General features: G+C 37.2%; 1 protein-coding gene across 1 annotated transcript; it reads right to left on the bottom strand.

Moving 5' to 3' along the window:
* Nucleotides 1-816: 816 nt before the first annotated feature.
* Nucleotides 817-17401, bottom strand: LOC123803654 (uncharacterized). Its single transcript, XM_045815299.2, has 6 exons — nucleotides 16612-17401; nucleotides 15796-15893; nucleotides 15101-15198; nucleotides 13543-13669; nucleotides 13106-13174; nucleotides 817-2884 (listed from the first exon to the last, which is right to left on the bottom strand). The coding sequence occupies exons 3-6, from the start codon at nucleotides 15188-15190 to the stop codon at nucleotides 1341-1343; spliced, it is 1830 nt and encodes a 609-aa protein (XP_045671255.1). The 5' UTR covers nucleotides 15191-15198; nucleotides 15796-15893; nucleotides 16612-17401; the 3' UTR covers nucleotides 817-1340.
* Nucleotides 17402-18885: the final 1484 nt, after the last annotated feature.

Raw genomic sequence — 18885 nt, 5'->3', positions numbered from 1 at the left:
GAAGGAATCAAGTAGGAACTTTCTTGCAGAAATCATACTTAGCCACACAGGTCTACTACATCCTTGCTACATATGACTTCTCCCCATCAAGATTCTTATGGGAGAAGAGTTGGGCCCACAACAAAGAATATAGAAACACTTTAGAGACAGCAGGTGGGATTTTTATGTCCTGATTCGTACCTGCCCATGTAGGCTACCCCAAGCATGTCTTTCACATTCCCCATGGATTTTTCTCTAAGGGCCACTCAGTTCTTAGGAAAAAGAACTGGTACTTCTGGGAAAGGGTAACACAGGATTTGTGATGGTATCACACAGGGTCTTTATGTGCAAACACCATAAACTTATGTGTTTAATAAATTAAAAATTGAGGTCTCCGCAACAGTATGAATTAGGCCACCAGACACAAGGACAGCGTTAATGTAAAAAAGACAGAAAAGAAATCAGGGGAATCAGAAACACAGTGTCTGGAATGCAAATCAAGTTTAAAGATGTACACCTGGATATTAGCAAACTCCTGCAAAAGAACAGAGAGGGAAGATAACAGGGACAAGTATGAGCTAAAAACACGTTCTCTGCCAGAATTTTACATATAGATAAGGAACAGATACCGTGGATGAAAAAAGGCTTCCCTGAAGTTACACAATCGGTGAGTACTGGAATAAGCATCAGAACCCATGACCATCTATGTCTTTCCATCACGCCAAACCCCTAGAGAGGAAGAGTAAAAGAGAGAAATAACAAGAAGTGTCAATTCCAAGATCCTGGGTCCATCTACTGACATTGAACAACTTATATTCTTGAAATGAAACAAACAAGCAAACAAAGAGACCACATTTATTGGATCTTATCAACCCATCTTTCCATCTATCTACAAGAATAATTTTACAGGTACCTTTAGGAGTGACAATCAAACCCTTCCCCCAGGCACGGATTCTAGGTCATGGCATCTTTTGACTCAAGCCCTCTTCATGTCCTCTGTGGGGAATTACTACACAGCCATAATTATGCTAAGTTAACATTAACAATTTTATCACATGTCCAATTCTTATTATGTAACATAATCATAAATACATAACGTCAAAATAAACTATATATGTAACTTGTTATATTACTCATTCAGTTCACAATCTCAAAAGTCTTACATGCCACAGTGAAAATGCCATTATTTATATAACTGAGATGTATTATACCTGATAAAAAATTAAATACATTAGGAACTTTATTTCACTTGTAAAATTTTATCAGTAAATATGCCCGCAAACTCACTGCAATCCATGGGTTTTCTGTTATTTATTAAGGCTTGAGCAGATACTGAAGACTTTTCTGTGCTTAGTCCATTCTTATGATTTTACCACTGTATGAATTCTCTGGTGTACAGTGAGTTGTGACTTCTGAATGAATGCTTTCCCACATACAGCACACTGATAGGGTTTCTCCCCAGTATGAATTCTCCGATGTACAACAAGGTCTGACTTCTGGGAAAAGGCCTTTCCACATTCAGCACATATGTAAGGTTTCTCTCCTGTATGAATGCGCTGATGTCCTGGGAGGTGGGACTTCTGAGAGAAGGCTTTCCCACATTCACTGCATATATAAGGTTTTTCTCCTGTGTGAATTCTCTGATGTCCAATGAGATGTGACTGCTGACAGAAGGCTTTTCCGCACTCACTGCATTTATAGGGTTTCTCTCCAGTATGCGTTCTCTGATGTATGATGAGCTGTGACTTCCGGGAGAAGGTCTTTGCACATTCAGTACATTCATAAGGTTTCTCCCCAGTATGAATTATCTGATGTATAATGAGTTCTGACTTTCTGCTGAAAGCTTCCTCACACTGAACACATTTGTAGGGTTTCTCCCCAGTGTGAATTCTTTTATGTATAATGAGGTGGGACTTCTCACAGAAGGCTTTCCCGCATTCAGTACATTCATATGGCTTCTCTCCAGTATGAGCTCTATGATGTATAATCAGCTGTGACTTCTGGGAGAAAGCCTTCCCACACTGATTACATTCGTAAGGTTTCTCTCCAGTGTGAATTCTCTGATGTATAATGAGGGGTGATTTCTGGGAGAAGGCTTTCCCACAGTCATTACATTCATATGGTTTTTCCCCAGAATGAACTCTCTGATGTATAATGAGGGATGATTTCTGAGAGAAGGCTTTTCCACATTCAGAACATTCATAAGGTTTTTCCCCAGTATGAGTTCTCTGATGTACAATGAGATGTGACTTCTCACTGAAGGCTTTCCCACATGCACCACAATCATATGGTTTCTCTCCAGTATGAATTCTTTGATGTATTATGAGTTGTGACTTTTTTAGAAAAGATTTTCCACATTCAATGCATACACAGGTCTTCTCTCCAGTTTCAACATTCACATATTGCATAAGAGATTGTTTATTGCTGATAATCTTTCCACACTGACTATCTTCACAGTGCTTCACGCCACTATGAATTTTTTCATGCTTAGAATAGGAAGATATAGGTGTACTCCCACATCCAAAATTCTCATCAGTGTTTTTTCTTGCATAACCCCTATTACAACTGAATAAGTTTATATTAGGTTCCAAGCTCTTTTCAAATGAGTCACATTTATACAGTCCTTGTCTGGAAGCATCTAGGTCTGTGTAGTCATGAAATATTTTTCCTAATGTCTTATTTGAATAGTCTGACTCTTCAACAACTGTTTTGTTTTTGATGGCCATGACTTGCCTGAGAAGTCTGTCTTGATTTTCCTGATCTCTCTCCAGCTGGTCATCACCCTGCCAGACCTTAAAAATGGAGTACAATGAATGATCCCTTGTTACACTTTCCAATATCTCCTTATGCAAGGAAACACCTCCAAGTATATCCAATTGAGGATTTTCAAGTCTAGTCTCCCTCTCTGAAAGAATAAAAAAAATAAAATCAAACAGATAAAAAGATTTAGTAGAGGACAAAAGAGGTAAAATCAAATGGATGATACGTAATGGTCCAGGAGACAGAGAACTGGGAGGGCAACAGGCGATATGAAACATGTAAATTTATCACATGAGTAATTAAAGATGGACTTTACTTCCAGTAGTGATGCCATGAGGTAGTTGACGAATTCTTCTCCCCAAAAATAAGTACAAAAACAAATAAAATGATTTTTTAAAAACACAACTAATTGAGGACACTGAAAAACTACTAACAGGAGGTAATAAGCTGAAAAGTGCTTACTCACTAAAAACTTCTACTTCATTAGGTAAGAATGGGGAGGTGGCATTCTTTTTTTTTTTTTTTAAAGATTTTATTTATTTATTCGACAGAGATACAGACAGCCAGCGAGAGAGGGAACACAAGCAGGGGGAGTGGGAGAGAAAGAAGCAGGCTCATAGCGGAAGAGCCTGATGTGGGGCTCGATCCCACAACGCTGGGATCACGCCCTGAGCCAAAGGCAGACGCTTAACCGTTGTGCCACCCAGGCGCCCCGGGAGGTGGCATTCTTTCCTAGGGTTTTCCCATCTCCTATCCCTAGTTTATGGGGCATTAAAAGATAACACAAACCCACAGGATACAGTTTAATGCTGTCAGTAAGAGCAGCTAGAAATGTAACGGGAATTTGGCAACAAAAGAGTCATAGAAAGGTTGAGATAATAAACTTCTCCTTATACCTCCACCTGACCACTAAAACATTTGTGCAAAGATATCCTAGAGAGCCCAGCAGTGATTGAAGATTTGGAGAATCTTGTAAATTTGCTAGACTTTTAAAGTGTTCTGCCACATGCACAACTCAGGCAGCAAAGAGTGAAAGCCACACTGACTTTTGATGTCTAATAAAAGCTATGCCCAAATTACTAGCTCACTTCTACTTTACCCAGGTGAAGGGGAGTCTCTTAGACAGCCAGACTTAAACAAACAAACAAGAACTAAACAGAGACATCAGCAATGATACTTTGGGACAAACAGATTTCACAGTTTAAGCCCAAGCAAGTTAAATGCCTCTAAGACAAAACAGAAACCCTTAGAAGGATCAGAAGAATCCAGACTACAACATATCATCTACAATGTAGAATTTTCAATCAAAAATTACTAGACATATAAAGAAACAGAAAACTGTGAACTAAACTAAGGAATAAAATCAGTCAATAGAAAGTGACTCTATGTTGGTACAAATGCTGTATTTTGTAAATAAAGATCCCAAAGAAGCTATTATAAAGATATTAAAGAACTTAAAGAAAAAGATTGCTAGGGGATGAGTGAACAAACATGTAATTTTAAAAGAGAAAAAAGTATATAAAGGAACTAGTTTGACTATAAAGAGGCAGAAAGAGGAAATTTTGAGTATTAGAGAACTTTTTTGTATCATGATTGTGGTGGTAGTTAACTTCCTCTATGCCTAACATCTATTTTGTGTAAGTTAAAACATAAAAGAACCAAATGAAAATTCTAAGGCTGAAATTAAAACTTCACCAGATGGGCTTATTAGATTTGAGAAAGCAGAAAGCAAAACAAGAGTCAGTAAACTTGAAGATATCACTAAAAATTAACCCAAAGAAGAAGAAGAAAAAAGATTATTAAAAAAATAAAACTTCAGAGATCTGTGGTGGAATATTAGGTATTCCATCTGGTATATGTGTAACTGGAGTGGTAGAAAGAGGGGAGAGGAAAAGGCACAAAAAAATTAGAAAAATGTCTTTAAAATCACCCCATTTGGTAAGAAATGTTAATTGACATATCTAAGAAGTTCCACAAACTACAGGCAGGACACCCAGAAAACTAACCACATCAAAATCAAACTGCTGAAAAATGAAGACAAAGAGAAAAATCTTGAAAGCAGTAAGAAAAAAAATGACACATCATGCATAGAAGAATAATAGCACTGCTAGCTGAGTTTCAACACACTCAAAAAAACTGAGGCCAAGAAACACTGGAATGACATATTCCAAATACTCAAAGAAAGCAACCTGTCAACCAAGAATTCTATATCCAGCAAAACTCCGTCAAGCACGGCAAAATAAAAGCATTTGCAGATAAACAAATATATTTGCTAGCAGAACTGATTTACAAAATACACAAAAGAAAATCTGTCTAACAAAATAGTACCAGATGACAACTTAAATCCACAGGACACTAACAATTTTTTTAAATGTGTAGGTAAATATAAGGAATTTAAATATGTCTGCTTTTTCTTTTTCTTTCCTTTAAAAAGCTTTTTAAAGCAAAAATAATAACATACTGTCAAATTCATGACAAACATAAGTGTAACATACATGATTAATAGAACAAAGCAGCACAGAATAGGGAGAGTAGAAAATGGAGCTATGCTAGTGCAAAATTTCTATGTTTTGCCAGAAAAATAAAGCAGTATTAACGCACATTAGGTTATAAGAAGTTAAATAACATACTGTAATCTCCATAGCAGTATCACACACACAGAGAGACAGAACTACAAAGAAAAATTCAACAAGGAAATTAAGGTAGTATGCTAAAAAAAAGTTCAACATAAAAGCAGGAAAAGAAAAAGGACCTAAAGAGAGATTAAACAAATAGAAAACAAATAGCAAAATGGCAAACATAAATCGAAACAAATCAATAATTACATTAACTGGGAATGGAATAATACTCCAATCAGAAACTGTCAGACGGAAAAGACATTAAGAATCAACTATACATTGTCTATAAGAAATTCACTTTAAATTCAAAGACAATTAGGCTGAAAATAAAAGGATGGGGGAGAAAACATCATGCAAACTATAAGCACAAGAGAGGTGAAGTAGCTATATCAATATTAGATAATACAGACCTCAAGATAACAAATATTATTAGAATCAAAGAAGTATATTTCAAAATTGTGAAAGGAGATTTGCAAGAAGATATAACAATTACAAATGTATCTTTGCCTAACCACAGATTCCCCAAACACATAAACCAAAACTCACAAAAATGAAAGGAAAAACAAAATAGTAATTATATCCAGAAATTTCAACATCCCTCTCACAAGATTTCTAAAACAAGCAGGAAAAGAAAAATCATTACGTATCAACGAACCTGACCTAACATCTATAGATACCCCATCCAGCAAAAGAACACACATTTCAAGAACTCCCTGAATCAAACATCAGAATAGACTATATATTGGGGTTCAAAACACGTTGCAATAATTTTATGATAGAAATTATACAAAGCATATTCTACAACCGTAATGAAATTAGAAATAAATAAAAAAAGGATCTGAAAAATCCCGCAAATATTTGGAAAACAATATACGTGTAAATAATCTGTATGTTAAAAAGTCCAATAGGAAATAGAAAATAAAATTGAATTGAATGAAAATGAAAACAATACATCAAAATTTGCAAAACAAAGTTAAAGCAGTACTTAGAGGACAAATTATATACAGGCAGTCCTCACTTTGAGTGATTCTGATATGCACGAATTTCAGTGAGCACAGTTTAGTTACATAACACCAATCTGGCAAAAACACAGTTAACATTTTAATTACCGCAGTATACTATTTGTGACTAATAGCATAAAGTACAAATTTCACTGCTAGCACTTCAGTCCACAAATCACTATGTAAATAACAGATATGCATCATGATCTGTACCCAATCATTTCACTTATTTCAAAGTCTGTTGTTGATTTTTTTTTAAAGATTTTATTTATTTATTTGACAGAGATAGAGACAGCCAGCGAGAGAGGGAACACAAGCAGGGGGAGTGGGAGAGGAAGAAGCAGGCTCCTAGTGGAGGAGCCTGATGTGGGGCTCGATCCCACAACGCCGGGATCACGCCCTGAGCCGAAGGCAGATGCTTAACCGCTGTGCCACCCAGGTGCCCCTAGACTGGTAAATTCTTATCACTGTAATAAATTGTAACCATGAGTGTAACAGCTTCTCTAGGTTTGTCAGCTCTTCTAGCAAATTATCCAGGCTAAGGGTGGTCTTCCAGACCCCCAATACAAGTAGCAAACCAAATTCAGCAATATATAAAAAGAATTATACACCATCACCAAGCAGAACTTGTCCCGGAATGTAAGGTTGGTTTACTATCCAATAACAAACTAATTGAAATTCTGTGATACAGCATATAAATAGACCATCTAAGTAAATGCAGAAAATGCATTTGTCAAAATCCAACACATTTTCATGATAAAAACACCAACAAAATTGGAATAGAAAAAGAAATTCCTCAACCTGACAAAGGGCATGACAACTTACAGCTAACATACTTAACACTGAAAGACTGGATTTTTCCCCAGAAGATCAGGAATAAGACAAGGATGCCCACTCACCATTCTATTCAATATTGTACTGGAGGTTCTATCTAGGGTATTTAGGCAAGAAAAAGAAAAAAAAAAGGCATCCAATATGTGAAGGAATTTCTCAATTTGTAGATGACAAAACCATTTATACAGAAAATCCTAAGAAATCAACTAAAGAACAATTAGAACTAATAAATGAGTTTATTAGTAAGTCTGCAGAATACCAGACCAATACGCAAAAATCAATTATATTTCCATACACTTGCAATGGACAATCCAGAAATGAAATTAATGAAACTGCATATACAATAGCATCAGATAAAATAAAATACTAATAAATAAATTTAGCAGTTATAAAATTTACAATCTGAAAACTATTGTCAAAAAAATTAACAACCTAAATGAAAGGGAAAAATTACATGTTCATTGGAAGATTTAATATTGTTAAGACAGCAATACTCCTCAAAATTGATCTACAAATTCAACCAATCCTTGTCAGAATCTAAGGATATTTATTTATAGAAATGGATACATTTATTCCAAAATTCATTCCTGAAAAGCCAATGTTCCCAATCTTGGAAAAGAAAAACAATGTTGGAAGAATGACATTTCCCAACTTCAAAGCTTACTACAAGCAACAATAGTCCAGAGATTGTCATAGAGACAGATATACAGATAGAATAGTATAGTCAGAAATAAACCCTTTCATGTAAGGCTAATTGATTTTTGGCAAGGGCACCAAGACCATTTGATGAGAAAAGAATAATCACTTCAATAAATGGTGTTGGAACAAATTCATTCTATGACACCAGCATTACCCTGATTCTAAAACCAGATAAAGACACCAAACAGGGGCGCCTGGGTGGCTCAGTTGTTAAGCGTCTGCCTTCGGCTCAGGGCTCAATCCCGGAGTCCTGGGATCGAGCCCCACATCAGGCTCCTCCACTGGGAGCCTGCTTCTTCTTCTCCCACTCCCCCTGCCTGTATTCCCTCTTTCGCTGGCTGTCTATCTCTATGTCAAATAAATAAATAAAATCTTTAAAAAAAAAAAAAAGACACCAAACAAAAAAAGAGAACTACAGGCCAATATCTCTGATGAACATAGATGCAAAAATCCTCAACAAAATATTAGCAAACCGAATCCAAAAATACATTAAAAAAATCATTCCCCATGATCGAGTGGGATTTATTTCCAGCATGCAAGTGTGGTTCAATATTCGCAAAAAAAATCAACTGATATGTCACATCAATAAGAAAAAGGATAAAGCCAAGTCATCATTTCAATAGATGCAGAAAAAGTATTTGACAAAGTATAACATACATTCATGATAAAAACCCTCAACAAAGTAGGTGTAGAGGGAACATACCTCAACATAATAAAGTCCATATATGAAAAACCCACAGCTAATGTCATACTACATGGGGAAAAACAGAGCTTTTCCTCTAAGGTTAGGAATGAGACAAGGATGTCTACTTTTATTCAACAAAGTACTGGAAATCCTAGCCACAGCAGTCAGACAAAAAGAAATAAAAGCATCCAAATTGGTAAGGAAGAAGTAGACCTGCACTATTTGCAGACATGATACTATATATAGAAAACCCTAAAGACTCCACCAAAAAACTGCTGGAACTGATAAATGAATTCAGTAAGGATACAACATCAGTGTACAGAAATTCACTGCAACATCAATGTACAGAAATTCATTGCATTTCTATACATTAATAATGAAGCAGCTAAAAGAAAAATTAAGAAAACAATCTCATTTACAACTGTACCAAAAATAACAAAATACCTAGGAATAAACTTAACCAAAGAGGTGAAAGACCTGTATTCTGAAAACTATAAAACACTGATGAAAGAAATTAAAGATAACACAAACAGAAAGACATTCCATGCTCACTGATTAGAAGAACAAATATTGTTAAAATGTCTATACTGCCCAAACCAATCCACATATTTAAGGCAATCCTTATCAAAATGCAAACAGCATTTTTCACAGAACTAGAACAAACAACCTTAAAATTTGTATGGAACCACAAAAGATCCAGAACAACCAAAGCAATCTTGAAAAAGAAAAACAAAACCGGAGGCATCACAATTCCAGACTTCAAGTTATATTACAAAACTGTAGTAATCAAAACAGTATGGTACTGGCACAAAAACAGATGAGTGGATGGAAAGAACAGAACAGAGAGCCCAGATACAAACCCACAATTCTATGGTCAATTAATCTTCAACAAAGGAAGCAAGAATACGCAATGGGAAAGACACTCTTCAACAAATGGTGCTGGGAAAACTGGACAGCTACATGCAAAAGAATGAAAATGGACCACTTTCTTACACAAAAATAAACTTAAAATGGATTAAGGACCTAAATGTGAGACCTGAAATCATAAAAATCCTAGAAGAGAGTACAGGCAGTAATTTCTCTGACATCGGCTGTTAGCAACACCTTTTTAGATGTGTCTCCTGAGGCAAGGGAAACAAAAAACAAAAATAAACTATTGGGACTGCATCAAAATAAAAAGCTTCTGTACAGTTAAGGAAACAATCACCAAAACTAAAAGACAAGCTACGGAATGGGAGAAGATACTTGCAAATGACATATCTGATAAAGGGTTAGTATCTAAAATATTTAAAAAAATTATACAACTCAATACCCAAAAATCAAATAATCCTGTTAAAAATGGGCAGAAGACATGAACAGACATATCTCCAAAGAAGATATTCAGATGGCCAACAGACACCGGAAAACATGCTCAACATCACTCATCATCAGGGAAATGCAAATCAAAATGAGATCACCTCACACCTGTCAGGAAATCAAAAGCTCAGGAAACAACAAGTGTTGGTGAGGATGTGGAGAAAAAGGAACACTTGTGCATTGTTGGTGGGAATGCAAACTGGTGCGGCCACTGTGAAAGACATTATGGAGGTTCCTCAAAAAATTGAAAACAGAACTACTCTATGATCCAGTAATCACATTACTGGGTATTTACCCAAAGAATACAAAAACACTAATTCAAAGGGATACGTGCACCCCTATGTTTATTGCAGCATTATTTACAAAAGTCAAATTATGGAAGTGTCCATCAAAAGATGAATGTATAAAGAAGATGTGATATATATATATATATATATATATATATATATATATATATATATATATATATATACACACACACAATGGAATATTATTCAGCCATTAGAAAGAATAAAATCTTGCCATTTGCAACAACATGTATGGATCTAGAGAGTATAATACTAAACAAAATAAGCCAGTCAGAGAAATACCATTTGATTTCACTTCTATGTAGAATTTAAGAAACAAAACAAACGAACAAAGGAAAAAATAAAAAAAGAGACAAACCAAAAAACAGACTCAACTATAGAGAACAAACAACTATAGAGGTTTACCAGAGGCGAGGTAGGATGATACAGATGAAGGGGATTAAGAGTACACTTATCTTGATGAGCACTGAGTAAACACGGAATTGTCGAATCGCTATATTGTACACCTGAAATAATACAACACTGTATTTAACTATATAGGTATTAAAATAAATAAAAATACATGTCATAATCAAATAAAAATAAATGGATAAATAAGTACATAAATCAACAAATGGTGCTGGAACACATGGATTGCCACACGCAAAAGAATGAAGTTGGACCCTTACTTCACACCATGCGCAAAAATTAACTCAAAATGGATCAAAGACCTAAATGTAAGACCAAAAGTATAAAATTTTTAGAAAAAAAATTTGGGGTACATCTTCATGACCTTGGATTTGGCAAGAATTCTTGGATATGATACCAACAGCACAAGCAACAAAAGAAAAATAGAAAAACTGGTCATCAAAATTACAAAATCTTGTGCTTCAAAGGATACTATCAAAAGAGGGAAAAGACAACCCGCAGGATCGAAGTATTTGCAAATCATATGTCTGGATAAGAGACCTATATCAAACAAGAACTCTAGGTGCTTCCAGGTTGGTGAACACATGGAGGTGTGCCGAGAGTGGCGCACCTGGAGACGGTGTGGACACTCTGTGCCCTTTCCCCATACCCTGCCCTATGTATCCCCTCCAGCTGGATGTTCCTGGGTTATACCCTTTTAGAGTAAACTGGTAATCCAGGTAAAGCACAGAAGAGCCATGTGAGTCCTCCAGATTTCCCTTCCCCTTTATCAGTGACAAGCTGGACTGCACATGGTGTTAACTTCACTCAATTTGGATTTCTGAGGTACCATGTGGAGCATGCCCCCTGCCGCACTGTGCTGGATATGCAGCATGTAAAGAAAACAAACACTTGTGTTAAAGCATTGGCAGCTAGAGGTTAATTTGTAGTATCTAGCCTGTCCTAATTAATAATAAAATTAGTATCAGTGGACAACAAAAAAGAATTCTATAAAAAACAGTTTATCTATACAAAGAACTTTACATAAAAGTTCCATATAAGTTCTGCATAAGAATTTTACCTCTATTAAAAATTCTTAAAACTCAGTAAGAAAAAGACTAATAATGCAAAATAGACAAAGGCTCTCAACAGACTATTTTCCGAAGAAGATACATAATGGCCAAAAAGCAGATGGAAATACGCTCAACATAATTAGTCATTATGGACGATTTTAGTTAAACACAAAGTTCCTATATGACTCGCAATTCTACTCCTAGGTACATACCAAGAAAAAATAAAACATATGTCTACACAAAAACTTGTACATGATTGCTTATAGTAGCATTATTTATGTTGCCAAAAGGTGGAAACAAGCCAAATATCCATTAACTGATGAATATATAATCAAATGTAGTGTACCCATACAATGGAATATTATTCAGCCAAAAAAGAAATGAAGTATTGATACATACTATAATGTGGGTGACCCTCAAAAACAGCGTGCTAACCGAAAGAAGCCAGTCACAAAAATCACATATTATATGATTTTGTTTAAATAAAATATCAAGAGTAGGCAAATTAGTAGACAATGAAAGCAGATTAGTGGTTGCTTAGGGCTGGGAGTGGGGAACAGGGGTGTGATAGCAAAAGGGTACAGGATTTCTTACGTAGGTGATAAAATGTTTTAAAATTGACTGTGGTGATCGTTATACAGATCAGTGAATACAGTAAAATCACTAAATTGTTAACTTTGGGTGAATTGTAGGGCCTGTGAGTTACATCTCAAAGTTGTTTAAATAAAATAGTAACAGAAAATTTCAGAGTACAGCTACAGTACGGACCTTAACTCTCCATATTCACACCGTGTATCCATGCTTATATCCCCTCATTCCCTAATAAATATTTTTTTATTGAAGGCGAGCCTAGCAAATTTCTGCAGAAAAGCCATAATGATTCCTAACTCCAAGAATTTGTACACATGCATTGCTAGAACTTGCCTTCATCCTCCTCCTGTCTAACCCACACTTCAAATATACTTCAGAGTAGCTGGTTCATGCTTGGAAAAATGCCTTAAGTTATGCCACATCTCTTTAGACTATAATTTTCAGTGAACTCCTAAAACATTAACTATATCGGTCATGCAATTTTACACAGCCATGAACTCTGATGCCTTGTCTTTTCATGTACGACCTATCATCCTGAAAAGCATCTGACTTCTGTTGCCTTTGAATTTCTTCTAGAAAGGCATTAAAGATATGATTGTTGGGTAAATCAGTAAGAAATTTTTCCTCTCTTCATGGCTCACTATTATTTAATTAACAAGTTGTTGAATACTTACTACATGTTCAGCACAGGAGCAAGAAGGAACAGGAGCTGCCAGTCTGGGTGGAAGCCTGAGTCTCAGCCACCCGCCAATTAAAAACAAAACAAAGAAACTGAGATTTCACTCCCCTTGACTCCCACCTGCCAGATTTTTACCTGGGTAGATCCAAGGCTCTTCTCCTTGTTCCAACTTGGAGATGACATCTGGTTTGGAAACTGGATGCCCTATTACAGAGAAAATCAGAGAGGAATTGGGTTGACTACACTGAAGAAAAAAGAAAGGGTGCTAGGCACCTGTGTGGCTCAGTCGGGCAAGTGCCCGACTCTTGATCTCAGCTCAGGTCTTGATCTCAGGGTCGTGAGTTAAGCCCTAATAAAAAAGAAAAAAGAAAAAAAAAGAAAGTGCTATTTTAGGAGACCCACAGTGAAGCTGTCCAGTTGGCTCTCAGCAGAGCACTGACCTGCTGCTGGAGAGAGAAAAGAGAGCACAAAGTCAGTCATTACATATGTCAAGAACCCACCCAACTTGATCAAATAAGAGGAGAGAGGCAAGAGATGGAAGATGTTGCGATATGGGGGAAAGCCATCCTTACCCAATGAGACCAGGTGGCTGAAGTTCTCCAGCATCACGTCTCTGTACAGCGTCCTCTGAGCGGGGTCCAGTTGCTGCCACTCCTCCTTGGTGAAAGCTATGGCCACATCCTCAAATGACAATGGACCCTATAACAGCATGCTCCTGTTCAATCTGAAGTGATCATTCTTACTTTTACCATAGCATGACAAACCATATGCCCCGTTCTACATCATGCCTATTCAGAAAAATGATGTAAAATTCTGTCTTTAGCAAAAGGAGTCAAACACATCAGAAGAACAGAAGAGCAAAAGAGACTTAATCACAAATGGGAATTCAATAAAGGCAGCATTTCAAATAAATGAATTATTCAACAAATGCTACTGGGAAAACTGGATAGTCAATCAGTTAAATAATAAAGTTGAGACTTTATTTTTTTTAGAATAATATTTTTATTATATTATGTTAGTCACCATACAGTACATCCCTAGTTTTTGATGTAAAGTTCCATGATTCATTACTTGCATATAACACCCAGTGCACCATGCAATACGTGCCCTCCTTAATACCCATCACCAGACTTTATGTTTTAAGAACAATAGAATCAATAATTTCCAGATGGAGAAAAAAAAACCTAAGCATCAAAAATTATTAATACTGGTTATCCCAGGAGAAAGGGAATGTTAGGGTCCCTTTCACTTTATAATTTTTATTTTTTGTATTTTTTAAATGTTTTTACCAAGGGGATAATTTAGGCCAGGACAAAAAATAGTAAAATGAGTTTATAAATTGAAAAAAAATGGACCAAACACTGGTATTCAGTTGGGGAGTAGCCTCACAAACCCTGAGACCACAGCAAAGGCTAAGGAGAATCAGAGAACCCTGCACTCCAAGTGTCTGCCACTGAATTTTAAGTAAAGAACTGCCTATTTGAGGGAAATAATTACTTTGGAGACAAACTGATACTCATCATTCCATCTTATCTATCTATATCTTTGGATAAACTGTAACTTAGTTCCCTAAAGAATAATACTTGGAGCTCAGCTCTAACATCATGCTAACTGCCTTCTAAAAAAAAAAAATATTTAAAAACACAACCACAAAAAATCTGACACATTTATACAGAAGTATAGCTCAGGAGATCATCTACAGAAGATCCCCCAAAATAAATTTCTTTTTGTCCTAATGGCAAGCAATATTTTCATTGAAAATTCAGTTGATTTCTATTTGTGGAGAATGCCAAATCACGTATATGATGTCCTCTACCTCTGTGGCTACTAGATAAGATCGAACAAATTTGCACTTTATTTTTTTTTCAAATTTGCACTTTAATTTACACACTTATGTAAAACAAACATGTAAATATAATGTGTATTATATTTATATAAAACTTACATATAATATATATATATATATGAACTATAATAGTTGTTTTATGTGGCTTTAAACCACATAATTCACATATTACATAGCAACTCGTTCCAAGTCTTTGTTCTCTCTACATTTTCCCTAATTCTAATTTCTAGCTTTCCTCATTTTTCCATTTGATTTTATGGAAACAAAATAAGCAAGGAACTCACGTGAGACTTGGTCATTTTCTGCTTCTCTTCCAAAAGAGCAGAGGTCTGAGGAATCAGGACTGAAAGACAGACTAAATCCCCAGGAGCCATTTACCAGTCTAGAAACAACCACCAAGAGAAGTCAGATGGAAAACAGGCCACTCTAGAGAAGGTCATTCGATCCTTAGGGTCTATAAGCACCATGTGAAAAAAGTCCTCTTGTGATTATATGATTACACAGAAATTGTACAAGGCGTACTTTTAATTGGATGAATGCAGATATTTCTGTTTATATACGAACACCTTATTGTTCCCCTTTGCACCAGCAATTCTATTTGTAATTCTATCTGTAAGACTCTAACATAAGACAATGATCATGTATACATATATATGTAAGATTTAACTCTAGATAGAGCAGTTCCCTGACAATAAGAATAGGAATGACCAAGTAGAAAACCCAGAATGCACCTATATTCCATAGACACAAGCAGCTGGCACAATCCCAAGAGCTCTTTTACATTCTCCCCTAACCCAGCAAATTTTCTTGCTAAGTCAATATTCATAGATTAAAACTGTTGATTTTGTTGATTTAAACATGTTTTTTATTTAAGTTTGCATTGCTGATATTCAATAGCGCAGTTGTCTACGTAAGAAAATAGCGTCATGTTAGAACCATTGATAAAGAGGAATATACCACGATGCAGAAAGATACTTACCTGGTAAATTCTTCACAGTCCAAGGGTGGGTCATGCAGAGAAGATTGAACTCATTCACTCATTCCCACGGGGTTATCCCAGGCTTTGTTAAAATAAACCTGGAAGGAAACAATCAAAACAGTCATGCTCCTCTCTGGATACAGAGCTCTGAAACAAGTAAAAAGCAGGTGTTTAATAAATGTTTGCTGAACAGAGCGTAGAACAATTTCAATAAACAGGAAGATCCATGGCTGAAATCACACCTCATATAAGAAAGGAAAAAAAAAAGCAGCCCTCACATTTCAGAGCTGGCCTGACACTCAAATTCTCCTATTTAACATAATTACATAGAACATCAACATCAGACAAGGCCACTCTGTGACCATGACAGAATAAGACAAAAAAAGACCTCTCTGAAATCATGTCTGAACACAGACAAAACATCAACATCGTCCAGTCCACAAACACCCCCTCTCCAAGTTAACATCAAGACTGCTACTTCCTTACCTATTACAGCTTTAGCTTGGGGTAGTCTTTCCTCACCCTAAATTTATTGAAATCCCCCATCACTGAATTACCCCATTTCCTCACAACATCCAATTCAGAACAAGGTCCACCCCCTTAGGCCCTCCTCAAAATCACCTAACACAGGACAAATCCTATAAGAAGTTCTAACATCCTCTTACAAGAAGCTCCACTTTCCCCATGACGTGCGTGTTCCCAACTAGAAGCTAGAGCCATAAACCCAACTTACTCAACTACAGGGTGTTCGTGGTGGTCTTAGGCTAGACAGAATTGACAACATAATGTTATTCCTTTAGATTTGTTTGGTCTTACGTTCAAAGGATGTTTTCTTCTGTGAGGACGTGAGTGATGGAGATGGAGGTCTGAGAAAACATCTAACATCTGCGGAGGGGCTTCAACCTGGAGGCGGCCCCTGACCTGCATAAATTGTAAAGTGAGGCCTTTCCCACTAAACTAGAGCTGACTTTTCTCAGTCCCTGACTGCATTAATGACCCCCTACAAATCACTGAATCACCAGGTGCCGAAATCACAAATCCCAAAGAGCACCTCCACCGAACCCCGATCACAAGACTGGCCATAGAGGTCCACAAATCACTGGCCACACGGATATTCCAACAGCGCACAGACCTGCCATCTCTGACCCACAGATCATACAGCTGTCCCTATTGCTGATTCCTGTATGTACCCAACATTCATCCCACAGACTTCCCATCAGTCTGCATAGACCTCAAATTACTGACCGTCGCAGACCGGCACCCCAATATCAACCCCAGACTTCCTCATGACTCAACCCATAAATTCCCCTTCTGACACCCAGCTCGATTATCAGGTCCCGAAACGTCCGTCCCAGCATAACCCCCGACAGCTGTCACAGATTAACGTGGATTGAAGAACTCTCCCGCTTCCTGTCTGGGAGAGCACAGCACGGGGCTCCCGAGCATGCGCCGAGCCGTACGGAGCAGTTTTGCCCACTCTGCCTCCTCGGCGGCTTTGTTCAGGACGCAAGATGGCGGCTCCCGGGGCTCTGTATCTCTCTGTGGGCGCCGCCATATTGAGAGTCCGGTCAGATCCGTAACCGCGGAGGAATTTGGTTTATTCTTAACCTGAATTTGGACTGTGCCACCGTGGCAGGGAGGGCAGGAGGCAAGATGACCGAAAGGAGGATTATACAAACCAATGAGATGCGAGGTTTTGCAGAGACCTTTTACAGGAGGATTGGAGAAGAAGTTGCAGTGGTACAGTCCTTTACTGGGGAAAGAGGAATTTGGAATGGTGCAGTCCTTTCATGGGGGATTCTACTGTAAAGTACTGGTAATGGTACAACCCTGTACTGGAGGATTCCACTGTGAGACAGAGGGGCTGGAGAAGTAATGGCCGAGTTCGAGGGGGGCGGAGAGGTGTCATAAACCGCTAATTATGGTTTTAAAAAAAAGAGAGAGAAGGAATCTGCCCAAGGGAAATTACAACTACAGTAATATGTTGCAGGAACTGATGAAAATTGAGACAGGGAAGAAGGAGACTGAGGCACAAAATAATGGAGAATCTGAGAAACAGAGAATGGAGACTAAGGGACAAAAGGGGAGAGAGAGGGGAACTGAGAGTGAGAGACCGAGGTCTTAGACGAGGGGAGAATGAAGGAGGGGGGAGACTGAAAGAAAACCGAAACGAGTGGAAGGGGGAGACGGAGGAAGGGTGACCGACCGTCCAGGTTTGCCTGGAATGTCCCAGGAAATCCTTCGTCTGGACGTCAAAGGTCCGGGTTTGAGGAGGTGGGTGGGAAAAGTCGAGGGAAAGCGTGAAATCTATAAGGTGACTCAAAAAGTAAGGCGGTGAGCAACATCGTTTTTAAACTCAAGTGGATAAGGCATAGATTTTGTGCCTTTCCTAGTCACCATTGCTGTTTTCCCCCTGGTTTCTGATGTTGGCAACCGTAATTGCGGTTTACAATAATGAATTATCTATCCATCGTTGCATCACTCAGGAGTGATGCCTTTCAAGTATGTAACTTAAATGCATGGCAATCATAAGCATTTACAGTCTTTGGCTTTGTGGATTAACTGTTGTGCTTTGTACGGACATAGTGCTAGTTTAATTTTTAATACTGTAAATATTGTGACCATGTTTTCTAAGAGTTCAAAAATGAAAATGAAAACATAATACTAACGACAGCATGACTCATATATCACCAAAAAAGCCTCTTATTTTAGTGACAGATGTAAAAACACCTCCATGCCTGGATTGGGGAGATAAGTAATTACAACAGCAAACTGCACAATATGCAAAAAAGAATTCAGTCTTGGGCATGGTGGTGAAGGGGATGTGAAAGCACATATGGAAACTGAAACAAATCTAGGATGACAGACAAGTACTTCTAAATAAATAAAACGGTTTTTGTCTCCCAAAAAGACACAGATGCTGAGTTGAAAACAGTGATCGCCCAATTATATTAGACAGCATAAACATGTTTTATTGTATAGTTCTATTCACGGATATATAAAACTGAATAAAGTTACATTTCCAAACTCAAATGCTGCAACTTAAATGTCCTGTGGACAAACCAAAGGAGAAATTTTGGTAACAAATGT

Source organism: Ursus americanus, chromosome 15, assembly GCF_024610735.1.
Source record: "Ursus americanus isolate L20-20 chromosome 15, mUrsAme1.1.p, whole genome shotgun sequence".
Lineage (NCBI taxonomy): Eukaryota > Metazoa > Chordata > Mammalia > Carnivora > Ursidae > Ursus > Ursus americanus.
Note: the sequence above shows the minus strand (reverse complement) of the source record. Positions and strands in the feature narration are given on the sequence as shown.